Raw genomic sequence first — 27,720 nt, 5'->3', positions numbered from 1 at the left:
AGAGAGAGACAGGGATCGCGGGGGAGAGAGAGACAGGGATCGCGGGGAGAGAGAGACAGGGATCGCGGGGAGAGAGAGACAGGGATCGCGGGAGAGAGAGACAGGGATCGCGGGGAGAGACGAGAGACAGGGATCGCGGGAGAGAGAGACAGGGATCGCGGGGAGAGAGAGACAGGATCGCGGGGAGAGAGAGACAGGGATCGCGGGGAGAGAGAGACAGGGATCGCGGGGAGAGAGAGACAGGGATCGCGGGGAGAGAGAGACAGGGATCGCGGGGAGAGAGAGACAGGGATCGCGGGGAGAGAGAGACAGGGATCGCGGGGAGAGAGAGACAGGGATCTCGGGGAGAGAGAGACAGGGATCTCGGGGGAGAGAGAGACAGGGATCTCGGGGGAGAGAGACTGGATCGGAGAGAGACAGCGATCGCGGGGAGAGAGAGAGAGCGATCGCGGGGAGAGAGAGACAGCGATCGCGGGGAGAGAGACAGCGATCGCGGGGAGAGAGAGACAGCGATCGCGGGGAGAGAGAGAGAGGGATCTCGGGGGAGAGAGAGGGGATCTAGGGGAGAGAGAGAGAGGGATCTCGGGGGAGAGAGAGAGAGGGATCTCGGGGGAGAGAGAGAGAGGGATCTCGGGGAGAGAGAGAGAGGGATCTCGGGGGAGAGAGAGAGAGGATCTCGGGGGAGAGAGAGAGAGGGATCTCGGGGAGAGAGAGAGAGGGATCTCGGGGGAGAGAGAGAGAGGGATCTCGGGGGAGAGAGAGAGAGGGATCTCGGGGGAGAGAGAGAGAGGGATCTCGGGGGAGAGAGAGAGAGGGATCTCGGGGGAGAGAGAGAGAGGGATCTCGGGGAGAGAGAGAGAGGGATCTCGGGGGAGAGAGAGAGGGATCTCGGGGGAGAGAGAGAGAGGGATCTCGGGGGAGAGAGAGAGGGATCTCGGGGGAGAGAGAGAGAGGGATCTCGGGGGAGAGAGAGAGAGGGATCTCGGGGGAGAGAGAGAGGGATCTCGGGGAGAGAGAGAGAGAGGGATCTCGGGGGAGAGAGAGAGAGAGGGATCTCGGGGAGAGAGAGAGGGATCTCGGGGGAGAGAGAGAGAGGGATCTCGGGGGAGAGAGAGACAGCGATCGCGGGGAGAGAGAGAGAGAGGGATCTCGGGGGAGAGAGAGAGAGGGATCTCGGGGGGGAAGGAGAGAGAGGGATCTCGGGGGAGAGAGAGAGAGGGATCTCGGGGGAGAGAGAGAGAGGGATCTCGGGGGAGAGAGAGAGAGGGATCTCGGGGAGAGAGAGAGAGGGATCTCGGGGGGAGAGAGAGAGAGAGAGGGATCTCGGGGAGAGAGAGAGAGGGATCTCGGGGGGAGGAGAGAGAGAGGGATCTCGGGGGAGAGAGAGAGAGGGATCTCGGGGGGAGAGAGAGAGAGGGATCTCGGGGGAGAGAGAGAGAGGGATCTCGGGGGAGAGAGAGAGAGGGATCTCGGGGAGAGAGAGGAGGATCTCGGGGGAGAGAGAGAGAGGGATCTCGGGGGAGAGAGAGAGAGGGATCTCGGGGAGAGAGAGAGAGGGATCTCGGGGGAGAGAGAGAGAGGGATCTCGGGGAGAGAGAGAGAGGGATCTCGGGGGAGAGAGAGAGAGGGATCTCGGGGGAGAGAGAGAGAGGGATCTCGGGGAGAGAGAGAGGATCTCTCGGGGAGAGAGAGAGAGGGATCTCGGGGGAGAGAGAGAGAGGGATCTCGGGGGAGAGAGAGAGAGGGATCTCGGGGAGAGAGAGAGAGGGATCTCGGGGGAGAGAGAGAGAGACCAACACAGCCGCCCAAACACCAATCCGAGTGAACCAAATCATTAAAAAATGCAAAGAAACCTACCTGGAACATTGGAACAAAATAACCGAAAGCCAAAGCAGATTAGAATGTTACCGGGCCCTAAAAGAGAATATAAACTGGCAGACTACCTCACGACCATCAGAGACACAAAACAGAGACAGACCCTCACCAGGTACAGACTAAGCGACCACCAACTGGAAATTGAAAAAGGCAGATACAAGAAATCCTGGCAGCCTAGAGAGAATAGAATATGCGATCAATGTCTGGCTGGCGAGGTTGAAACAGAAATGCATTTCCTCCTAAAATGCGAAAAATTCAACACATCAAGAAACATATTATTCAACAAGCTAAGCCAAACAACCCCAGATTTCAAGGAATTGGATGATCTGTCAAAATTGAGATTAGTCCTAGGAGAAGGAGACAGACCATACCTTGGGGCCAATATGTAACAACATGTCACAACCTGAGGACTGTTTAAAATTAATATTGAACGTACCAAATGAAGTACAAAGACTGTTTAAAATTAATATTGGTTTAAAAGTAATATTGTATGTACCCAACAAATGTCAATCGATTGACACCTACAGAATGTTGGAAAACTGTACCTTTTTGCTATGTAAGCTTTGGCAATATGGTTCTCTGTAAACTTTCATGCCAATAAAGCATTTTAATTGGAATTGGAATTGGAATTGGAGAGGGATCTCGGGGGAGAGAGAGACAGCGATCGCGGGGGGAGAGAGAGACAGCGATCGCGGGGAGAGAGAGACAGCGATCGCGGGGAGAGAGAGACAGCGATCGCGGGGAGAGAGAGACAGCGATCGCGGGGAGAGAGAGACAGCGATCGCGGGGAGAGAGAGACAGCGATCGCGGGGAGAGAGAGACAGCGATCGCGGGGAGAGAGAGACAGCGATCGCGGGGAGAGAGAGACAGCGATCGCGGGAGAGAGAGACAGCGATCGCGGGGAGAGAGAGACAGCGATCGCGGGGAGAGAGAGACAGCGATCGCGGGGAGAGGAGAGACAGCGATCGCGGGGAGAGAGAGACAGCGATCGCGGGGAGAGAGAGACAGCGATCGCGGGGAGAGAGAGACAGCGATCGCGGGGAGAGAGGGACAGGCGATCGCGGGGAGAGAGAGAGAGGGATCTCGGGGGAGAGAGAGAGAGGGATCTCGGGGGAGAGAGAGAGAGAGAGGGATCTCGGGGGAGAGAGAGGGATCTCGGGGGAGAGAGAGAGACAGGGATCTCGGGGAGAGAGAGACAGGGATCGCGGGGAGAGAGAGACAGGGATCGCGGGGAGAGAGAGACAGGGATCGCGGGGAGAGAGAGAGAGGGATCGCGGGGGAGAGAGAGAGAGGGATCGCGGGGGAGAGAGAGAGAGGGATCGCGGGGAGAGAGAGAGAGGGATCGCGGGGAGAGAGAGAGAGGGATCGCGGGGAGAGAGAGAGAGGGATCGCGGGGAGAGAGAGAGAGGGATCGCGGGGAGAGAGAGAGAGGGGATCGCGGGGAGAGAGAGAGAGGGATCGCGGGGAGAGAGAGAGAGGGATCGCGGGGAGAGAGAGAGAGGGATCGCGGGGAGAGAGAGAGAGGGATCTCGGGGGAGAGAGAGAGAGGGATCTCGGGGAGAGAGGAGAGAGGGATCTCGGGGGAGAGAGAGAGAGGATCTCGGGGGAGAGAGAGAGAGGGATCTCGGGGGAGAGAGAGAGAGGGATCTCGGGGAGAGAGAGAGAGGGATCTCGGGGGAGAGAGAGAGAGGGATCTCGGGGGAGAGAGAGAGAGGGATCTCGGGGAGAGAGAGAGAGGGATCTCGGGGGAGAGAGAGAGAGGGATCTCGGGGGAGAGAGAGAGAGGGATCTCGGGGGAGAGAGAGAGAGGGATCTCGGGGGAGAGAGAGAGAGGATCTCGGGGAGAGAGAGAGAGGGATCTCGGGGGAGAGAGAGAGAGGGATCTCGGGGGAGAGAGAGAGAGGGATCTCGGGGAGAGAGAGAGAGGGATCTCGGGGAGAGAGAGAGAGGGATCTCGGGGGAGAGAGAGAGAGGGATCTCGGGGGAGAGAGAGAGAGAGGGATCTCGGGGGAGAGAGAGAGAGGGATCTCGGGGGAGAGAGAGAGAGAGGGATCTCGGGGGAGAGAGAGAGAGGGATCTCGGGGGAGAGAGAGAGAGGGATCTCGGGGGAGAGAGAGAGAGGGATCTCGGGGGAGAGAGAGAGAGGGATCTCGGGGGAGAGAGAGAGAGGGATCTCGGGGGAGAGAGAGAGAGGGATCTCGGGGGAGAGAGAGACAGGGATCTCGGGGGAGAGAGAGACAGGGATCTCGGGGGAGAGAGAGACAGGGATCTCGGGGGAGAGAGAGACAGGGATCTCGGGGGAGAGAGAGACAGGGATCTCGGGGGAGAGAGAGACAGGGATCTCGGGGGAGAGAGAGACAGGGATCTCGGGGGAGAGAGAGACGGATCTCGGGGGAGAGAGAGACAGGGATCTCGGGGGAGAGAGAGACAGGGATCGCGGGGAGAGAGAGACAGGGATCTCGGGGGAGACAGAGACAGGGATCTCGGGGGAGAGAGAGACAGCGATCGCGGGGAGAGAGAGACAGCGATCGCGGGGAGAGAGAGAGAGGGACCTCGGGGGAGAGAGAGAGAGGGACCTCGGGGGAGAGAGAGAGAGGGACCTCGGGGGAGAGAGAGAGAGGCATCTCGGGGGAGAGAGAGAGAGGGATCTCGGGGGAGAGAGAGAGACAGGGATCTCGGGGAGAGAGAGACAGGGATCGCGGGGAGAGAGACAGGGATCGCGGGGAGAGAGAGACAGGGATCGCGGGGAGAGAGAGACAGGGATCGCGGGGAGAGAGAGACAGGGATCGCGGGGAGAGAGAGACAGGGATCGCGGGGAGAGAGAGACAGGGATCGCGGGGAGAGAGAGACAGGGATCGCGGGGAGAGAGAGACAGGGATCGCGGGGAGAGAGAGACAGGGATCGCGGGGAGAGAGAGACAGGGATCGCGGGGAGAGAGAGACAGGGATCGCGGGGAGAGAGAGACAGGGATCGCGAGGAGAGAGAGACAGCGATCGCGGGGAGAGAGAGACAGCGATCGCGGGGAGAGAGAGACAGCGATCGCGGGGAGAGAGAGACAGCGATGGCGGGGAGAGAGAGACAGCGATGGCGGGGAGAGAGAGACAGCGATGGCGGGGAGAGAGAGACAGCGATGGCGGGGAGAGAGAGACAGCGATGGCGGGGAGAGAGAGACAGCGATGGCGGGGAGAGAGAGACAGCGATGGCGGGGAGAGAGAGACAGCGATGGCGGGGAGAGAGAGACAGGGATCTCGGGGGAGAGAGAGACAGGGATCTCGGGGGAGAGAGAGACAGGGATCTCGGGGGAGAGAGAGACAGGGATCTCGGGGTAGAGAGAGACAGGGATCTCGGGGGAGAGAGAGACAGGGATCTCGGGGGAGAGAGAGACAGGGATCTCGGGGGAGAGAGAGAGAGGGATCTCGGGGGAGAGAGAGACAGGGATCTCGGGGGAGAGAGAGACAGCGATCGCGGGGAGAGAGAGACAGCGATCGCGGGGAGAGAGAGACAGGGATCGCGGGGAGAGAGAGACAGGGATCGCGGGGAGAGAGAGACAGGGATCGCGGGGAGAGAGAGACAGGGATCGCGGGGAGAGAGAGACAGGGATCGCGGGGAGAGAGAGACAGGGATCGCGGGGAGAGAGAGACAGGGATCGCGGGGAGAGAGAGACAGGGATCGCGGGGAGAGAGAGACAGGGATCGCGGGGAGAGAGAGACAGGGATCGCGGGGAGAGAGAGACAGGGATCGCGGGGAGAGAGAGACAGGGATCGCGGGGAGAGAGAGACAGGGATCGCGGGGAGAGAGAGACAGGGATCGCGGGGAGAGAGAGACAGGGATCGCGGGGAGAGAGAGACAGGGATCGCGGGGAGAGAGAGACAGGGATCGCGGGAGAGAGAGACAGGGATCGCGGGGAGAGAGAGACAGGGATCGCGGGGAGAGAGAGACAGGGATCGCGGGGAGAGAGAGACAGGGATCGCGGGGAGAGAGAGACAGGGATCGCGGGGAGAGAGAGACAGGGATCGCGGGGAGAGAGAGACAGGGATCGCGGGGAGAGAGAGACAGGGATCGCGGGGAGAGAGAGACAGGGATCGCGGGGAGAGAGAGACAGGGATCGCGGGGAGAGAGAGACAGGGATCGCGGGGAGAGAGAGACAGGGATCGCGGGGAGAGAGAGACAGGGATCGCGGGGAGAGAGAGACAGGGATCGCGGGGAGAGAGAGACAGGGATCGCGGGGAGAGAGAGACAGGGATCGCGGGGAGAGAGAGACAGGGATCGCGGGGAGAGAGAGACAGGGATCGCGGGGAGAGAGAGACAGGGATCGCGGGGAGAGAGAGACAGGGATCGCGGGGAGAGAGAGACAGGGATCGCGGGGAGAGAGAGACAGGGATCGCGGGGAGAGAGAGACAGGGATCGCGGGGAGAGAGAGACAGGGATCGCGGGGAGAGAGAGACAGGGATCGCGGGGAGAGAGAGACAGGGATCGCGGGGAGAGAGAGACAGGGATCGCGGGGAGAGAGAGACAGGGATCGCGGGGAGAGAGAGAGGGATCGCGGGGAGAGAGGAGGGATCGCGGGGAGAGAGAGAGGGATCGCGGGGAGAGAGAGAGGGATCGCGGGGAGAGAGAGAGGGCTCGCGGGGAGAGAGAGAGGGATCGCGGGGAGAGAGAGAGGGATCGCGGGGAGAGAGAGACAGGGATCGCGGGGAGAGAGAGACAGGGATCGCGGGGAGAGAGAGACAGGGATCGCGGGGAGAGAGAGACAGGGATCGCGGGGAGAGAGAGACAGGGATCGCGGGGAGAGAGAGACAGGGATCGCGGGGAGAGACAGGGATCGCGGGGAGAGAGAGACAGGGATCGCGGGGAGAGAGAGACAGGGATCGCGGGGAGAGAGAGACAGGGATCGCGGGGAGAGAGAGGGATCGCGGTGAGAGAGAGACAGGGATCGCGGGGAGAGAGAGGGATCGCGGGGAGAGAGAGACAGGGATCGCGGGGAGAGAGAGACAGGGATCGCGGAGAGAGAGAGACAGTGATCGCGGGGAGAGAGAGACAGGGATCGCGGGGAGAGAGAGACAGGGATCGCGGGGAGAGAGAGACAGGGATCGCGGGGAGAGAGAGACAGGGATCGCGGGGAGAGAGAGACAGGGATCGCGGGGAGAGAGAGACAGGGATCGCGGGGAGAGAGAGACAGGGATCGCGGGGAGAGAGAGACAGGGATCGCGGGGAGAGAGAGACAGGGATCGCGGGGAGAGAGAGACAGGGATCGCGGGGAGAGAGAGACAGGGATCGCGGGGAGAGAGAGACAGGGATCGCGGGGAGAGAGAGACAGGGATCGCGGGGAGAGAGAGACAGGGATCGCGGGGAGAGAGAGACAGGGATCGCGGGGAGAGAGAGACAGGGATCGCGGGGAGAGAGAGACAGGGATCGCGGGGAGAGAGAGACAGGGATCGCGGGGAGAGAGAGACAGGGATCGCGGGGAGAGAGAGACAGGGATCGCGGGGAGAGAGAGACAGGGATCGCGGGGAGAGAGAGACAGGGATCGCGGGGAGAGAGAGACAGGGATCGCGGGGAGAGAGAGACAGGGATCGCGGGGAGAGAGAGACAGGGATCGCGGGGAGAGAGACAGGGATCGCGGGGAGAGAGAGACAGGGATCGCGGGGAGAGAGAGACAGGGATCGCGGGGAGAGAGAGACAGGGATCGCGGGGAGAGAGAGACAGGGATCGCGGGGAGAGAGAGACAGGGATCGCGGGGCGAGAGAGACAGGGATCGCGGGGCGAGAGAGACAGGGATCGCGGGGCGAGAGAGACAGGGATCGCGGGGCGAGAGAGACAGGGATCGCGGGGCGAGAGAGACAGGGATCGCGGGGCGAGAGAGACAGGGATCGCGGGGCGAGAGAGACAGGGATCGCGGGGCGAGAGAGACAGGGATCGCGGGGAGCGAGAGACAGGGATCGCGGGGAGCGAGAGACAGGGATCGCGGGGAGCGAGAGACAGGGATCGCGGGGAGAGAGAGACAGGGATCGCGGGGAGAGAGAGACAGGGATCGCGGGGAGAGAGAGACAGGGATCGCGGGGAGAGAGAGACAGGGATCGCGGGGAGAGAGAGACAGGGATCGCGGGGAGAGAGAGACAGGGATCGCGGGGAGAGAGAGACAGGGATCGCGGGGAGAGAGAGACAGGGATCGCGGGGAGAGAGAGACAGGGATCGCGGGGAGAGAGAGACAGGGATCGCGGGGAGAGAGAGACAGGGATCGCGGGGAGAGAGAGACAGGGATCGCGGGGAGAGAGAGACAGGGATCGCGGGGAGAGAGAGACAGGGATCGCGGGGAGAGAGAGACAGGGATCGCGGGGAGAGAGAGACAGGGATCGCGGGGAGAGAGAGACAGGGATCTCGGGGACAGAGAGAGAGAGAGAGAGAGAGAGGGATCTCGGGGAGAGAGAGACAGGGATCTCAGGGAGAGAGAGAGAGAGAGAGAGAGAAAGAGAGAGAGAGACAGGGATCTCTGGGAGAGAGAGAGAGAGACAGGGTTCTTGGGGAGAGAGAGAGAGAGAGACGGATCTCGGGGAGAGAGACAGAGACAGAGACGGATCTCGGGGAGAGAGAGAGACAGAGACGGATCTCGGGGAGAGAGAGAGAGACAGAGACGGATCTCGGGGAGAGAGAGAGAGACAGGGATCTCGGGGGGGAGAGACAGGGATCTCGGGGGGGAGAGACAGGGATCTCGGGGGGGAGAGACAGGGATCTCGGGGGGGAGAGACAGGGATCTCGGGGGGGAGAGACAGGGATCTCGGGGGGAGAGACAGGGATCTCGGGGGGGAGAGAGAAGCTATTCTGCAGTATTCTAAATCGTAGATTACTGGATTTTCTTAACACACATAATATCCTTAGAAAAAATCAAATAGGCTTTCTTCCAAAACACCGCACCACCGATCATATCTATACCCTTCACACTCTCATTGAAAAACATATACACCAAACAAAAAATGGGAAAATATTCGCTTGTTTCATTGACTTCAAGAAAGCCTTTGACTCTATCTGGCACGAAGGGCTCTATTATAAACTTCTTCAGTGTGGAATAGGGGGCAAAGTCTATGACCTTATTAAATCGATGTATCTGAAAAATAAATGCGGTGTCAAAATTGGAGACAAACGCACCGGTTTCTTCACCCAGAGAAGAGGCGTCCGGCAGGGCTGCAATTTGAGCCCGACCCTGTTCAACATATACATAAATGAATTAGCAGACATGCTGGAGCAAAGCGAGTCACCGGGTCTCTGTCTCCTGGATGGAGAAGTGAAATCCCTGTTCTATGCGGACGACCTGGTTCTGCTGTCTCCCACAGAACAGGGATTACAGCAACAATTAGACCTACTCGACAAATACTGCCAAAATTGGGCCCTAACAGTAAATCTAAAGAAAACCAACATCATGATTTTTCAAAAAAGGCCCAGGTGTCAGGAAAACAAATACCAGTTTACTCTCAGTGATACCATCATAGGACACACTATGAGCTACACTTACCTTGGACTAACCATTACAGCATCAGGGAGCTTCAGCATAGCAGTGAATGCACTAAAAGAAAAAGCCCGAAGAGCCCTATATGCAATAAAAAGAAAATTCTACAACATCCAAATCCCAATCAAAATCTGGCTCAAAATATTTGACAGCATAATCCTGCCCATTGCGCTGTACGGTAGTGAAGTATGGGGCCCGCTCAATCACCATAGCTACACTAAATGGGAAAAACACACAATAGAAGCCCTACATGCAGAATTTTGCCGAAGCATTCTTTGCACCCAAAGGAAAACACCAACAAATGCATGCAGAGCCGAACTAGGCAGATACCCACTGATAATAAACATCCAAAAACGAGCACTAAACTTCCTAAATCACCTCAAATCTAGCTCCCCAGACACCCTTCATTTTAAAGCCTTCCAGACCCAAGAGCTAAACCCAGAAAAGAGTCCCCCGAGTCAGCTGCTACTGAAACTAAGTACTCCTACTCAGCCGGACCCTGACCAGTCCCAGACCAACACTGCCGTCCAAACACCAATCCGAGTGAACCAAATCATTAAACAATGCAAAGAAACCTACCTGGAACATTGGAACAAAATAACCAAAAGCCAAAGCAGATTAGAATGTTACCGGGCCCTAAAAAGAGAATATAAACTGGCAGACTATCTCTCGACCATCAGAGACACAAAACAGAGACAGACCCTCACCAGGTACAGACTAAGCGACCACCAACTGGCAATTGAAAAAGGAAGATACAAGAAATCCTGGCAGCCTAGAGAGAATAGAATATGTGATCAATGTCTGGCCGGCGAGGTTGAGACAGAGATGCACTTCCTCCTAAAATGCGAAAAATTCAACAAAACAAGAAACATATTATTTGACAAGCTCAGCCAAACAACCCCAGATTTCAAAGAATTGGATGACCTGTCAAAATTAAGATTAGTCCTGGGAGAAGGAGACAGACCATACCTTGGTGCCAAATATGTAACAACATGTCACAACCTGAGGACTGTTTAAAATTAATAATGAGTGTACCCAACGATGTTCAACGACTGTTTAAATTAATATTGTATGTACCCAACGAAGGTCAAAATTGTTTGACACCTACAGAATGTTGGAAAACTGTACTTTTTGTTATGTAAGCTTTGGCAATATGTTTCCCTGTAAACTTTCATGCCAATAAAGCATTTGAATTGACAGGGATCTTGGGGAGAGAGAGAGAGAGAGAGAGAGAGAGAGAGAGAGACGGATCTCGGGGAGAGAGACAGGGATCTCGGGGAGAGAGACAGAGATCTCGGGGGGGGAGAGAGAGACAGGGATCTTGGGGAGAGAGAGAGAGAGACGGATCTCGGGGAGAGAGACAGGGATCTCTGGGAGAGAGAGAGACATGGATCCCGGGAGGGAGAAAGAGACAGGAATCTTGGGGAGAGAGAGAGAGAAAGAGAGGGATCTCGGGGGAGAGAGAGAGAGAGACGGATCTCGGGGAGAGAGACAGGGATCTCGGGGAGAGAGAGAGAAACAGGGATCTCGGGGAGAGAGAGAGAAACAGGGATCTCGGGGAGAGAGAGAGACAGGGCTCTCGGGGAGAGAGAGGGATCTCGGGGAGAGAGAGACAGGACTCTCGGGGAGCGAGAGAGACAGGGCTCTCGGGGAGAGAGAGAGAGGCAGGGATCTCGGGGAGAGAGAGGCAGGGATCTCGGGGAGGGAGAGGGGCAGGGATCTCGGGGAGGGAGAGAGGCAGGGATCTCGGGGGAGGGAGAGAGAGACGGATCTCGGGGAGAGAGAGAGACAGGGATCTCGGAGAGAGAGAGAGAGACAGGGATCTCGGAGAGAGAGAGAGAGACAGGGATCTCGGAGAGAGAGAGACAGGGATCTTGGGGAGGGAGAGAACGAGACGGGATCTCAGGGAGAGAGAGGAACATAAAAACGTAGAAACATAGAAGATAGGAGCAGGAGTAGGCCATTTCGCCCCTCGAGCCTGCTCCGCCATTCAATGCGATCATGGCTGATCATCCAAATTCAGTACCCGGTCCCTGCTTTCTCCCCAAGCCCCTTGATCCCTTTAGCCTTAAGAAATATATCCAACTCCTTCTTGAATATATTTAATGTATTGGCCTCTACTGCCTTCTGTGGTAGAGAATTCCACAGGTTCACCACTCTCTGGGTGAAGAAATTCCTCCTCACTTCTGTCCTAAATGGCCTACCTCTTATCCTTAAACTGTGACCCCTGGTTCTGGACTCCCCGACCATCGGGAACATCCTTCCTGCATCTAGTCTGTCCAGTCCTGCCAGAATTTTATAAGTTTCAATGAGATCCCCTCTCATTCTTCTAAACTCCAGCGAGTACAAGCCCAATCGACCCAATCTCTCCTCATACGTCATTCCTGCCATCCCAGGTATTAGTCTGGTGAATCTTCGCTGAACTCCTTCCATGGCAAGAACATCCTTCCTCAGATAAGGCGACCAAAACTGCACACAATACTCAAGATGTGGTCTCACCAAGGCCCTGTACAACTGTAGCAAGACATCCTTGTTCCTGTACTCAAACCCTCTCGCTACGAAGGCCAACATACCATTTGCCTTCTTAACCGCCTGCTGCGCCTGCATGCTTACCTTCAGCGACTGGTGCACAAGGACACCCAGGTCTCGTTGCACTTCCCCTTCTCCCAATCTATTGCCATTCAGATAATAATCTGCCTTCCTGTTTTTGCCACCAAAGTGGAATACCTCACATTTATCTACGTTATATTGCATCTGCCATGCTTTTGCCCAATCACCCAACCGGTCCAAATAATCCTGGAGTTTCTCGGCATCCTCCTCACAGCACACACGCCCACCCAGCTTAGTGTCGTCTGCAAATTTGGAGATATTACATCTAGTTCCCTTGTCTAGATCATTAATATATATTGTGAATAGCTGGGGTCCAAGGACCGATCCCTGCGGTACCCCACTTGTCACTGCCTGCCACTCGGAAAAAGACCCGTTTATTCCAACTCTTTGCTTTCTATCTGCCAACGAGTCCTCTATCCAAGTCAGTACCTTGCCCCCAATCCCATGTGCCTTAACTTTACACGCTAATCTCTTATGCGGGACCTTATCGAAAGCCTTCTGAAAGTCCAAATACACCACATCCACTGGTTCTCCCTTATTTATTTTACCAGTTACATCCTCAAAAAATTCCAGTAGATTAGTCAAGCACGATTTACCTTTTGTCAATCCATGTTGACTTTGTCCGATCCGGTCACTGTTTTCCAAGTGCTCTGCTATTACATCTTTTATGATGGACTCTAGCATTTTCCCCACTACCGATGTCAGGCTTACCGGTCTGTAATTCCCCGCTTTTTCTCTACCACCTTTTTTGAATAGTGGGGTAACATTAGCTACCCTCCAATCCATGGGTACTGTTCCAGAGTCTATCGAATTTTGGAAGATGACCAGCAATGCATCTACTATTTCTAGGGCCACTTCCTTAAGTACCCTAGGATGTAGACCATCAGGCCCTGGGGATTTATCGGCCTTCAATCCCATCAATTTCCCTGACACCATTTCCCTACAAATACTGATTTCTTTCAGTTCCTCCTTTTCATCAGACCCTATGTTCCCCGACATCTCTGGGAGGTTATTTGTGTCCTCCTTTGTGAAGACAGAACCAAAGTATGTATTTAATTGGTCTGCCATTTCTTTGTTCCCCATTATAAATTCCCCTGAGACAGGGATCTCGGGGGGAGAGAGAGAGAGAGACAGGGATCTCGGGGAGAGAGAGACAGGGATCTTGGAGAGAGAGAGAGAGAGAGAGAGACACGGGATCTCGGAGAGAGAGAGACAGGGATCTCGGGTTGAGAGAGAGAGAGACAGGGATCTCGGGAGAGAGAGACGGGGATGTCGGGAGAGAGAGAGACAGGGGTCGCAGGGAGAGAAAAAGAGACAGGGATCTCGGGAGCGAGAGAGAGAGAGAGAGACAGGGAACTCGGGGGGAGAGAGAGAGAGAGAGAGAGGGTTCCCTGGGAGAGAGAGAGAGAGAGAGAGAGAGAGAGACAGACAGGGTTCCCTGGGGGAGAGAGAGAGAGAGAGACAGCGTTCCCTGGGAGAGAGAGAGAGAGAGAGAAGTACAGACTAAGGTACAGACTAAGCGACCACCAACTGGAAATTGAAAAAGGCAGATACAAGAAATCCTGGCAGCCTAGAGAGAATAGAATATGCGATCAATGTCTGGCTGGCGAGGTTGAAACAGAAATGCATTTCCTCCTAAAATGCGAAAAATTCAACACATCAAGAAACATATTATTCAACAAGCTAAGCCAAACAACCCCAGATTTCAAGGAATTGGATGATCTGTCAAAATTGAGATTAGTCCTAGGAGAAGGAGACAGACCATACCTTGGGGCCAAATATGTAACAACATGTCACAACCTGAGGACTGTTTAAAATTAAGACTGTTTAAAATTAATATTGAACGTACCAAATGAAGTACAAAGACTGTTTAAAATTAATATTGTTTAAAAGTAATATTGTATGTACCCAACAAATGTCAAATCGATTGACACCTACAGAATGTTGGAAAACTGTACCTTTTTGCTATGTAAGCTTTGGCAATATGGTTCTCTGTAAACTTTCATGCCAATAAAGCATTTTAATTGGAATTGGAATTGGAATTGGAGAAGTACCCACAACAAATGTCAAATCGATTGACACCTACAGAATGTTGGAAAACTGTACCTTTTTGCTATGTAAGCTTTGGCAATATGGTTCTCTGTAAACTTTCATGCCAATAAAGCATTTGAATTGGAATTGGAATTGGAGAGAGAGAGAAACAGGGTTCCCTGGGAGAGAGGGAGAGAGACAGGGTTCCCTGGGAGAGAGAGAGAGAGAGAGAGACAGCGTTCCCTGGGAGAGAGAGAGAGAGAGAGAGAGACAGCGTTCCCTGGGAGAGAGAGAGAGAGAGACAGCGTTCCCTGGGAGAGAGAGAGAGAGAGAGAGACAGCGTTCCCTGGGAGAGAGAGAGAGAGAAACAGGATTCCCTGGGAGAGAGAGAGAGAGAGAGAGAGAGAGGGTTCCCTGGGAGAGAGAGAGAGAGAGAGAGAGAGACAGGGTTCCCTGGGAGAGAGAGAGAGAGACAGGGTTCCCTGGGAGAGAGAGAGAGAGAGAGAGAGAGACAGGGTTCCCTGGGAGAGAGAGAGAGAGACAGGGTTCCCTGGGAGAGAGAGAGAGAGACAGGGTTCCCTGGGAGAGAGAGAGAGAGACAGGGTTCCCTGGGAGAGGGTGACAGTGATCTCGGGGGGAGCAGACAGAGATTTCTTGGAGTTCCCTCAGCTCTCCCACATCAGACAGTTGCATTTGTTTAGAGGCAGTGAGTAATTGTTTATTTAATATCACAGTTTAAATGTATAAACACATTTTTTTGGAAGAGGAGATAGTTTTTTTCTGTTCAGTCATTTATGTTAGAAATGTGGAAAAGTTTTAAATAAGAACCAAGCCCAGAGCATCGGTTGGAAAATGGTTACCCGTCAAATTGCTTCGCTGGGTGTCCCTCACCACTCAAGTGGCGAGAGTATGAAGATACCACACTGCCAGTGTTGCACTACACCCAGAGCTTAGTGACAGCTTCGCAGCCTCAGTTTTAGGATCACTAACCCTCTCCGATTGTCCTGCAATCTCCACCAATTAAAGATTAATCTCCCGGACAATGCGAACCCCAGGAGAATAATCATAGCTGCATCAAAATATCTTCGCCAGCACCTCCCAAACCCGCCACCTCTTCCACCTAGAAGGGCAAGGGCAGCAGGCGCATGGGAACACCACCACCTCCAAGTTCCCCTCCAAGTCACAAACCATCCTGACTTGGAAATATATCACCGATCCTTCATCGTCGCTGGGTCAAAATCCTGGAACTCCCTCCCTAACAGCACTGTGGGAGCACCTTCACCACACGGACTGCAGCGGTTCAAGGCGGCGGCTCACCACCACCTTCTCAAGGGCAATTAGGAATGGGCAATAAATACAGGCATTGCCAGCGACGTTCACACCACGAAAAGGATTTTTTAAAAAGTGACAGACTCACTTTCACACACTCACTCCATCACTCACTCACTCCAGCGTAAACAAAGATTCCCAGAAGCAGTAATAAACAGAAGACAGAAGGAGACAATAAATTGGACACATGGATGGAGCGGCGAACATGTTTTGAAATCTATTTTCACTCACTCCTGTTGTGCCGTGAAAGCTTCCAACAGGATGTTCACTCGGAGCAGAGTTGGCTTGTTGCTCACTGTCTGTAGTAACCAGCCCCATTAACACAGGATCAGTGTACACCACCTCCTCCCCCCACAACCCCTGTCAATGCCCCTCGGAGCAAGGGCTTTAATGAATGCTATTGTGCCTGCCAGCTGTCCGTAAAGATTTAAAAACAGCACAGCTGGAATGCTGGATCACACACGCTCAGTACAGGAATGCCCTGATGGCCTAATAAGCACTTCTCCAAAATAAACCACATTCCGCGGCATGGTTAGTGTTACCCATGAACATTCATCACCGACTCCTCGGCACTTCATATACGAAGAAAAGTGCATCAAATGGGGACTGTTTCCCGGTGAGTTAGGGCAGCAAATCTGTATTCCCAATCTTCATAAATGGGTTTACCACATAACTATAATCAGACCCATCCCACCAGTACTGTACCCCAGTGTTATACAGTGACAGACCTGTACCCACCAGTACTGTACCCCAGTGTTATACAGTGACAGACCTGTACCCACCAGTACTGTACCCCAGTGTTAGTGACAGACCTGTACCCACCAGTACTGTACCCCAGTGTTATACAGTGACAGACCTGTACCCACCAGTACTGTACCCCAGTGTTATACAGTGACAGACCTGTACCCACCAGTACTGTACCCCAGTGTTATACAGTGACAGACCCGTACCCACCGGTACTGTACCCCAGTGTTATACAGTGACAGACCTGTACCCACCAGTACTGTACCCAGTGTTATAGTGACAGACCTGTACCCACCAGTACTGTACCCCAGTGTTATACAGTGACAGACCTGTACCCACTAGTACTGTACCCGTGTTATACAGTGACAGACCTGTACCCACCAGTACTGTACCCCAGTGTTATACAGTGACAGACCTGTACCCACTAGTACTGTACCCCAGTGTTATACAGTGACAGACCCGTACCCACCGGTACTGTACCCCAGTGTTATACAGTGACAGACCTGTACCCACCAGTACTGTACCCGTGTTATACAGTGACAGACCTGTACCCACTAGTACTGTACCCCAGTGTTATACAGTGACAGACCTGTACCTACCAGTACTGTACCGCAGTGTTATACAGTGACAGACCTGTACCCACCAGTACTGTACCCCAGTGTTATACAGCGACAGACCTGTACCCACCAGTACTGTATCCCAGTGTTATACAGTGACAGACCTGTACCTACCAGTACTGTACCCCAGTGTTATACAACGACAGACCTGTACCCACCAGTACTGTACCCCAGTGTTATACAGTGACAGACCTGTACCCACCAGTACTGTACCCGTGTTATACAGTGACAGACCTGTACCCACTAGTACTGTACCCCAGTGTTATACAGTGACAGACCTGTACCCACCAGTACTGTACCCCAGTGTTATACAGTGACAGACCTGTACCCACTAGTACTGTACCCCAGTGTTATACAGTGACAGACCCGTACCCACCGGTACTGTACCCCAGTGTTATACAGTGACAGACCTGTACCCACCAGTACTGTACCCGTGTTATACAGTGACAGACCTGTACCCACTAGTACTGTACCCCAGTGTTATACAGTGACAGACCTGTACCTACCAGTACTGTACCGCAGTGTTATACAGTGACAGACCTGTACCCACCAGTACTGTACCCCAGTGTTATACAGCGACAGACCTGTACCCACCAGTACTGTATCCCAGTGTTATACAGTGACAGACCTGTACCTACCAGTACTGTACCCCAGTGTTATACAACGACAGACCTGTACCCACCAGTACTGTATCCCAGTGTTATACAGTGACAGAACTGTACCCACCAGTACTGTACCCCAGTGTTATACAGTGACAGACTTGTACCCACCAGTACTGTACCCCAGAGGTTTACAGTGACAGACCTGTCCCCACCAGTACTGTACCTGTGTTATACAGTGACAGGCCTGTACCCACCAGTACTGTACCCAGTGTTATACAGTGACAGACCTGTACCCAGCAGTACTGCACCCCTGTGTTATACAGTGACAGACCTGTACCCACCAGTACTGTACCCGTTATACAGTGACAGACCTGTACCCACCAGTACTGTACCCGTTATACAGTGACAAACCTGTACCCACCAGTACTGTACCCCAGTGTTATACAGTGACAGACCTGTACCCACCAGTACTGTACCCCAGTGCTATAGAGACAGACCTGTACCCACCAGTACTGTACCCCAGTGTTATACAGCAACAGACCTGTCCCCACCAGTACTGTACCCCAGTGTTATACAGTGACAAACCTGTCCCCACCAGTACTGTACCCCAGTGTTAGACAGTGACAGACCTGTACCCATGAGTACAGTACCCCAGTGTTGTGACAGATCTGTACCCACCAGCACTGTACCCCAGTGTTATACAGTGACAGACCTGTCCCCACCAGTACTCTACCCCAGTGTTATACAATGACAGATTTGTACCCACCAGTACTGTACCCGTGTTACACAGTGACAGACCTATACCCAACAGTACTGTACCTGTGTTACACAGTGTCGGACCTTACCCACCAGTACTGTACCGCAGTTTTACACAGTGTCAGACCTGTACCCACCAGTACTGTACCCCAGTGTTATACAGTGACAGACCTGTACCCACCAGTACTGCATCCCAGTGTTAGTGACAGACCTGTATCCACTAGTACTTTACCCCAGTGTTATTCAGTGACAGACCTGTACCCACCAGTACTGTACCCCAGTGTTGCGACATACCTGTACCCACCAGTACTGTACCCCAGTGTTATACAGTGACAGACCTGTACCCACCAGTACTGTACCCCAGTGTTATCCAGTGACAGACCTGTACCCACCAGTACTGTACCCCAGTGTTATACAGTAACAGACCTGTACCCACCAGTACTGTACCCCAGTGTTATACAACGACAGACCTGTACCCACCAGTACTGTACCCCAGTGTTATACGACAGACCTGTACCCACCAGTACTGTACCCCAGTGTTATACAGCGACAGACCTGTACCCACCAGTACTGTACCCCAGTATTATAAAGGGACAGGCCTGTACCCACCAGTACTGTACCCCAATGATATACAGGGACAGACCTGCACCCACTAGTACTGTACCCCAGTGATATACAGGGACAGACCTGTACCCACCAGTACTGTACCCCAGTGTTATACAGCGACAGACCTGTCCCCACTAGTACTGTACCCCAGTGTTATACAGTGACAGACCTGTACCCACCAGTACTGTACCCAGTGTTATAAAGCGACAGATCTGTACCCACCAGACTGTACCTGTGATACACAGTGACAGACCTATACCCACCACTGTACCCGTGTTACACAGTGTCAGACCTTACCCACCAGTACTGTACCCCAGTGTTATACAGTGTCAGATCTGTACCCACCAGTACTGTACCCCAGTGTTGTGACAGACCTGTATCCACCAGTGCTGTGCCCGTGTTATACAGTGACAGACCTGTACCCACTAGTACTGTACCCCAGTGTTATACAGTGACAGACCTGTACCCACCAGTACTGTACCCCAGTGTTATACAGTGACAGACCTGTACCCACTAGTACTGTACCCCAGTGTTATACAGTGACAGACCTGTACCCACCAGTACTGTACCCCAGTGTTATACAGTGACAGACCTGTACCCACCAGTACTGTACCCCAGTGTTATACAGTGACAGACCTGTACCCACCAGTACTGTACCCCAGTGTTATACAATGACAGACCTGTACCCACCAGTACTGTACCCCAGTGTTATAGTGACAGACCTGTACCCACCAGTACTGTACCCGTGTTATACAGTGACAGACCTGTACCCACCAGTACTGTACCCCAGTGTTATACAATGACAGACCTGTACCCACCAGTACTGTACCCACGTTATACAGTGACAGACCTGTACCCACCAGTACTGTACCCCAGTGTTATACAGTGACAGACCTGTACCCACCACTACTGTACCCCAGTGTTATACAGTGACAGACCTGTACCCACCAGTACTGTACCCCAGTGTTATACAGTGACAGAGCTGTACCCACCAGTACTGTACCCCAGTGTTATAGTGACAGACCTGTACCCACCAGTACTGTACCCCAGTGTTACAGTGACAGACCCGTACCCACCAGTACTGTACCCCAGTGTTATAGTGACAGACCTGTACCCACCAGTACTATACCCCAGTGTTATACAGTGACAGACCTGTACCCACCAGTACTGTACCCCAGTGTTATACAGAGACAGACCTGTCCCCACCAGTACTGTACCCCAGTGTTATACAGTGACAGACCTGTACCCACCAGTACTGTACCCCAGTGTTACAGTGACAGACCCGTACCCACCAGTACTGTACCCCAGTGTTATACAGTGACAGACCTGTACCCACCAGTACTATACCCCAGTGTTATACAGTGACAGACCTGTACCCACCAGTACTGTACCCCAGTGTTATACAGAGACAGACCTGTACCCACCAGTACTGTACCCCAGTGTTATACAGTGACAGACCTGTACTCTCCAGTACACTACTAGGACGGACCATCCGGCATCAACCTATGCATCGAATTTGGACACAACAACAGCACTCCCAGCCCAGTCGACCCTGCAAAGTCCTCCTCACTAACATCTGGGACTTGTGCCAAAGTTGGGAGAGCTGTCCCACAGACTAGTCAAGCAGCAACCTGACATAGTCATACTCACAGAATCATACCTTTCAGCCAACGTCCCAGACACCTCCATCACCATACGATAGCAAAATACTGCGGATGCTGGAAATCCGAAATAACAACAGAAAACGCTGGAAAAACTCAGCAGGCCAGGGCAGCATCGGTGGAGAGAGAAACAGTTAACGTTTCACCATCTAACTAACTTGGCAGGGGGATGGGATACAGAGGGGAGCTGAAATAGGGGGGGATGTGCTGCCAATTATAGAGAAAAAAACAAGTCAGCTTGGTAGACAGGGCAAATATATAAGGGCAAGGCTGGATGGCATCTATTTTAATGCAAGGAGTCTTGCAAATAAGGTGGATGAACTGAAGGTGTTGATAAACACATGGGAGTATGATATTGTTGCTATCACGGAGACATGGTTGAGGGAAGGGCAAGACTGGCAGCTCAATATTCCGGGGTACAGAATCTTCAGGCGAGACAGAGGGGGAGGTATAAGAGGAGGGGTGTCGCAATATTAATTAAGGAGTCAATTACTGCAGTAAGGAGGGATGATATATTAGCAGGGTCCTCTAATGAGGCCATATGGGTGGAGCTTAAAAACAAAAAGGGGGCAAGCACTTTGCTGGGAGTGTACTTTTGGCCTCCAAACAGTCAGGGGGAGATAGAGGAACAGATATGTAGGCAAATCTCAGAGAAATGTGCAAATAATAGGGTAATAATAATGGGGGATTTCAACTTCCCCAATATTAACTGGGATAGTCAGAGTGTGAAAGGCTCAGAGGGTGTAGAATTCTTAAAGTGCATCCAGGAGAGCTTTTTGAGCCAGCATGTAGAAAGTCCTACAAGAGAGGGGGCGGTACTGAACCTAATTCTAGGGAATGTGGCCGGCCAAGTGGAAAAAGTGCTAGTAGGTGAGCACTTTGGTGATAGTGACCATAATATGGTAAGATTTAAGGTGGTCATGGAAAAGGACAGGGATGGGCCGGAAATAAAGGTTCTAAATTGGGGGAAGGCCGATTTTAATAGGATAAGGCAGGATCTGGCCAAAATGGACTGGGATCAGCTACTTGTAGGAAAATCCGCATCGGAGCAATGGGAGGCTTTCAGAAGGGAGATTGAGATCATACAATGGCAACATGTTCCCGTAAAGGTCAAGGGTGGTTCCAAAAACCACAGGGAACCTTGGATGTCAGGGGATATACGAGAATGGATTAGGAAAAAAAGGAGGGCTTTTGGTAGATACAAAAGGCTAAAGACGGAGGAAGCCCTAGAGGAGTACAAAAAGTGCAGGGGGATACTTAAAAAAGAAATTAGGAGATCAAGGAGGGGCCATGAATAACACTGGCGAGCAAAATAAAGGAAAATCCGAAGATGTTTTATAAGTATATTAAGGGTAAGAGGATAACTAGGGAAAAAATAGGGCCCATTAGGGACAAAAGTGGCAATCTGTGTGTGGAGCCGGAAGATGTAGGAGGGGTTCTAAATGAATTTTTTGCATCTGTTTTCACTATGGAGAAGGACGATGTAGACATAGAAATAGGGCGGGGAGACTGTGATATGCTCGAACATATTAACATCGAGAGGGAGGAGGTATTGGCGGTTTTAGCTGGCCTAAAAATGGATAAATCCCCAGGCCCGGATGAAATGTATCCCAGGCTGCTGTGTGAGGCAAAGGAGGAGATTGCGGGGGCTCTAACACATATATTCAGGACCTCTCTGGCCACATTGGATGTGCCAGAGGACTGGAGAACCGCTAATGTAGTACCATTATTCAAGAAGGGTAGTAGGGAAAAACCGGGGAACTACAGGCCAGTGAGCCTAACATCAGTGGTAGGAAAATTATTGGAAAAAATCCTGAGGGACAAAATTTGTCTCCACTTGGAGAGGCAAGGATTAATCAGGGATAGTCAACATGGCTTTGTCAAGGGAAGATCATGTCTGACTAATTTGATTGAATTTTTTGAGGGGGTGACTAGGTGTGTGGATGAGGGTAACGCAGTGGATGTGGTATACATGGATTTCAGTAAGGCCTTCGATAAAGTCCCGCACAGGAGACTGGTCAAGAAGGTAAGAGCCCATGGAATCCAGGGTGCCTTGGCACATTGGATACAAAACTGGCTTAGTGGCAGAAGGCAGAGGGTGATGGTCGAAGGTTGTTTTTGTGACTGGAAGCCTGTGGCCAGTGGGGTACCACAGGGATCGGTGCTGGGTCCCTTGCTGTTTGTGGTCTACATTAATGACTTGGATATGAATGTAAAGGGTATGATCAGTAAGTTCGCGGATGATACAAAAATTGGTAGGGTGGTAAATAGCGAGGAGGGTAGCCTCAGTCTGCAGGATGATATAGATGGGTTGGTCAGATGGGCGGAACAGTGGCAAATGGAATTTAACCCGGAAAAGTGCGAGGTGATGCACTTTGGGGGGACTAACAAGGCAAAGGAATACACAATGAATGGAAAGACCCTAGGCAAGACGGAGGGTCAGAGGGATCTGGGTGTGCAAGTACACAGATCCCTGAAGGCGGCGGAACAGGTGGATAAGGTGGTAAAAAAGGCATATGGGATACTTGCCTTCATTAGCCGAGGCATTGAATATAAGAGCAAGGAGGTTATGATGGAGCTGTATAAAACACTGGTTAGGCCACAGCTGGAATACTGTGTGCAGTTCTGGTCGCCACACTACAGGAAGGATGTGATCGCGTTAGAGAGGGTGCAGAGGAGGTTCACCAGGATGTTACCAGGGCTGGAGCGCTTCAGCTATGAAGAGAGACTGGGCAGATTGGGTTTGTTTTCCTTGGAGCAGAGGAGGCTGAGGGGGGACATGATTGAGGTGTACAAAATTATGAGGGGCATAGATAGGATGGATGCTGAGGAGCTTTTTCCCTTAGTAGAGGGGTCAATAACTAGGGGGCATAGATTCAAGGTAAAGGGCGGGAGGTTTAGAGGGGATTTGAGAAAGAACTTTTTCACCCAGAGGGTGGTTGGAGTCTGGAACTCACTGCCTGAAAGGGTTGTGGAGGCAGAAACCCTCACAACATTTAAGAAGCATTTGGATGTGCACTTGAAATGCCATAGCATACAAGGCTACGGGCCAAATGCTGGAATATGGGATTAGATTAGACAGGGCTTGATGGCCGGCGCGGACACGATGGGCCGAAGGGCCTCTATCCGTGCTGTATTACTCTATGACTCTATGACTATCCCTGGCTATGTCCTGTCCCGCCAGCAGGACAGACCCACCAGAGGTGGTGGCACAGTGGTATACAGTCGGGGAGTGGCCCTGGGAGTCCTCAACATTGATTCCGGACCCCGTGAAGTCTCATGGAATCAGGTTAAACATGGGCAAGGAAACCTCCTGCAGATTACCACCTACCGCCCTCCCTCAGTACTCCTCCATGTTAAACGCTATTTGGAAGGAGCACTGAGGGTAGCAAGGGCACAGAATGTACTCTGGGTGGCGGACTTCAATGTCCATCAGCAAGAGTGGCCTCAGTAGCACCACCACTGACCGAGCCCTGAAGGACATTGCTGCCAAACTGGGCCTGCGGCAGGTGGTGAGAAAACCAACCCGAGGGAATAGCGTACTTGGGCTCATCCTCACCAGCATGTGGGTGCAGAAGACAAGGAAGGCTGAAGTATTCACAACCACCTTCAGTCAGAAGCAAACTCAATTGCTACTTGGCCCTAAACAGACAATACAACATAGCTGATTACCTGACCATGGTAAAGGACAGCAAACTGAGAAAAGTCCTGACAATGTACAGACTTAGTGAACATAGCCTGGCGATCGAAAAAGGTAGACACAGGCAGACCCGGCTACCAAGGGAGGACAGGATATGCTCTCACTGCAGTCAGGGAATGGTGGAGACAGAGATGCACTTCCTCACAGCTTGTAGAAAATATCAGGGCATAAGGGAGAATTTCTACCCAAAATTTACAAAAATATGCCCGGAATTCAGAAAATTGAATGACGACCAAAAACTCCCATACCTACTAGGGGAAGAGAGAAGTTGCATAACACTGGCGGCACACTATGTTACAGCTTGCCATAAACAGAGGGACAACCACTAAAGATAAGATAAGAGTATATATAAATTATATGAAAGTATATTTATACACTCAGGGATATATCTGTTTATACACTGTATGGATAGATCTGTATTTTTGTGAACAAACATGAATGTTTTCCGATGCTTTGGCAACATAAGATGTAACTTGTCATGCCAATAAAGCGATTTGATGAATTGAATTGAATTGAATTGAATTGAATTGAGTGGATGATCCATCTTGACCTCCTCTTGCGGTCCCCATCATCACAGATGCCAGTCTTCATCCAATTCAATTCACTCCACGTGATATCAAGAAACGGTGGAGTACACCGGACACAGCAAAGGCTATGAGTCCCAACAACATCCCAGCTGTAGTGCTGAAGACTTGTGCTCACGAACTAGCTGCACCTCTAGCCAAGCTGTTCCAGTCCAGCTACAGCACTGGCATCTACCCGACAATGTGGAAAATTGCCCACTCTCTCAGCTTTGCCACAGAAGCCCTGGGCTGTAACTGTGGAGCAGGTGGTGAAGGTACTCCCACAGTGCTGTTAGGGAGGGAGTTCCAGGATTTTGACCTAGCGACAATGAAGGAACGGCCAATATATTTCCAAGTCAGGATGGTGTGTGACTTGGAGGGGAACTTGGAGGTGATGGTGTTCCCATGCGCCTGCTGCCCTTGTCCTTCTAGGTGGTAGCAAAATACTGCAGATGCTTTAATCCGAAATAACAACAGAAAATGCTGGAAAAACTCAGCAGGCCAGGCAACATCCGTGGAGAGAAAATAGAGTCAACGTTTCGGGTCAAACCCTTTGTCAAGACTAAAGAAGCACAGGAAATGAAATAGGTTGAAAGGCCAGTATGGGGGCTGGGAGAGAACAAAAGAGAAGTGAAGAGACATTAAGAGGTATTCAAAACGTGACGAGATGGTGATAGGACTGGTGGAGACAAAAGACGGCTCTAGATTAGGTGTGAAATGCGCTGGCAGACTGGGAGACAGCTGCCATGTGGGAGAGAAAAAAAAGGGCGGGGGCTGAAAAGGGCCAAAACAAAGGTGTGGATAAAAAATAAGTAAAAATATAATAGGGGCCGAGGTTATGATCTGAAATTGTTGAACTCGATATTGAGTCCGGAAGGCTGTAAAGTGCCTAATCGGAAGATGAGGTGCTGTTCCTCGAGCTTACGCTGAGCTTCCATGGAACAATGCAAGAGGCCGCGGACGGTGAGGTCTGAGTGGGAATGGGGCGGTGAATTAAAATGACAGGCGACCAGAAGCTCGGGGTCATCCTTACGGACTGAACAGAGGTGTTCCGCAAAGCGGTCACCCAATCTGCAATTGGTCTCCCCAATGTAGAGGAGACCACATCGTGAGCAGCGAATACAGTATACTAGATTGCAAGAAGTACAAGTAAATCGCTGTTTCACCTGGAAGGGGTGTTTGGGGCCCTGGACAGTGGGAAGGGGGGAGGTATAAGAGCAGGTGTTACATCTCCTGCGCTTGCACGGGAAGGTGCCGGGGGAAGGGGTGCTGGGGGTGATAGAGGAGTGGACCAGGGTGTCTCAGAGGGAGCGGTCCCTACGGAATGCTGAAAGGGGAGGGGAGGGGAAGATGCGTTTGGTGGTGGGATCACTTTGGAGGTGGCAGAAATGGCAGAGGAAGATCTGTTGAATGTGGAGGCTGGTGGGGTGAAAGGTGAGGACAAGGGGAACCCTATCGTGGTTCCGGGAGGGAGGGAGGGAGGGAGGGGCAGGGGTGAGAGCAGAAGTGCGGGAGATAGAACGGACACGGTCAAGGGCCGTGTCAACCACAGTAGAGGGGTATCCTCGGTTGAGGAAAAAGGAAGACATGTCGGAAGCACTGGTATGGAAGGTGGCATCGTCAGAGCAGATACGGCGGAGACGGAGAAACTGGGAGAATGGAATAGAGTCCTTCTAGGTGGAAGAGGTCACGGGTTTGGGAGGTGCTGCCGAAGAAGCCTTGGCGAGTTGCTGCAGTGCCTCTTGTAGATGGTACACACTGCAGCCACGGTGCGCCGGTGGAGGAGGGAGTGAATGTTTAAGGTGGTAGATGGGGTGCCAGTCAAGCAGGCTGCTTTGTCCTGGATGGTGTCGAGCTTATTGAGTGTTGTTGGAGCTGCACTCATCCAGAATCTGCAGGAACTCAGAAGCAAGGGATATATCAGGAATCAGAGAGTGGAAAATCAGCAGCTTTTGGAAGCAGTCATCAGGGATCACTGTGGCAGGAATTCCAGGGATTAGTTCGGTTAAAGCCTGGAGCCAGGGCAGGAGGAAGTTCAGGGGTAGACCGGCTGGTTAGTTTGGGAATCTGCTGCAGCATCCCACTCATTCCTATTTTAGGAAGTTGTAATCTAAAAATGTTTTTTCGTATGTACTTATTCTTGCAATGTGTGCATCACCAGCAAGGCAGCGAGTCAGGCTGGCGGTGTGGAGTCACAGGGCAGCTTCCAGTCCCTGGGGGAGGTGGTGGAGCAGTTGGACAATCGGGCAGATTTTTAACAACTCATTTTAATCTGCTGCCGGCCCATAAATGACCAGATTTACTAAATTCAAATTCTCTTCAAACTTACCCAACCAAAAAAAAAACACCCACCAGTTTAAAGTGGAAATCTAGCTTCTAGATTTTGCAATGGAAACTTTTTTACGTATTTGCAATGAAATCTTTACTCACCGCAGCATACAAGGAGCAGAAAGTTCATGGCACCGGCCGCTCGGTGTGAGAAGTTGAGGAGATTCGGGAACTCCGGGTTCCGGGATACGCACCACAGCTCCTTCAGTTGGCAAACTTTCTGGGAAAAGCTGAGATCGGAAGCAGGCGGGTCCCACAGGATGAAAGGCTGCTCCAAAAGCACCTGTCAGATCGTTTAATGTAAGCTCCAGACCGCAGCCTCCCGCCTCCGGGCACCGACTGACAACTCAGAAACTAGTCACCAACTTTGCTGAGTGTCTCTGTCCTCAGACACTCCCAGCCCAGCACTCGCTCCACGGCCAGCGCCCGAGGTATTTAAAGCTGCCTGTTCGCCCAGGGAGAGAGGCAAAGAACCGCAGTGGATCAGAGCTGGGATCGGAGTGAGAGACAGACTGGGAGTGGACTCAGAGTGACTCTGGGAGTGGAGTCAGAGTGACTGGGAGTGCAGCCAGAGTGAGACTGGGAGTGGAGCCAGAGTGACTCCGGGGTGGAGCCAGAGTGAGACTGGGAGAGGAGTCAGAGTGAGACTGGGAGTGGAGTCAGAGTGACTCCGGGAGTGGAGTCAGAGTGAGACTGGGAGTGGAGTCAGAGTGAGACTGGGAGTGGAGACAGAGTGACTCCGGGAGTGGAGTCAGAGTGAGACTGGGAGTGGAGTCAGAGTGAGACTGGGAGTGGAG

At 52.6% G+C, this 27,720-nt stretch overlaps 1 protein-coding gene across 3 annotated transcripts in view; it reads right to left on the bottom strand.

Moving 5' to 3' along the window:
• Positions 1–27,379, bottom strand: part of LOC147111358 (laminin subunit beta-2-like) — a 201,977-nt gene extending 174,598 nt beyond the window's left edge. The window contains exon 1 of one of the 3 annotated variants that reach the window (XM_086002168.1): positions 27,026–27,379. In XM_086002168.1, coding sequence (XP_085858294.1) covers positions 27,026–27,053 — 28 coding nt within the window. In that variant the 5' untranslated portion in view covers positions 27,054–27,379. The remainder of the gene's footprint in view (positions 1–27,025) is intronic. The other 2 variants (XM_086002166.1, XM_086002167.1) reach the window with 2 other exon arrangements.
• Between the last annotated feature and the right edge of the window lie 341 nt (positions 27,380–27,720).

Source organism: Somniosus microcephalus, chromosome 11, assembly GCF_052327205.1.
Source record: "Somniosus microcephalus isolate GS21.2 chromosome 11, FLI_Smic_1.0, whole genome shotgun sequence".
NCBI lineage: Eukaryota > Metazoa > Chordata > Chondrichthyes > Squaliformes > Somniosidae > Somniosus > Somniosus microcephalus.
Note: the sequence above shows the minus strand (reverse complement) of the source record. Positions and strands in the feature narration are given on the sequence as shown.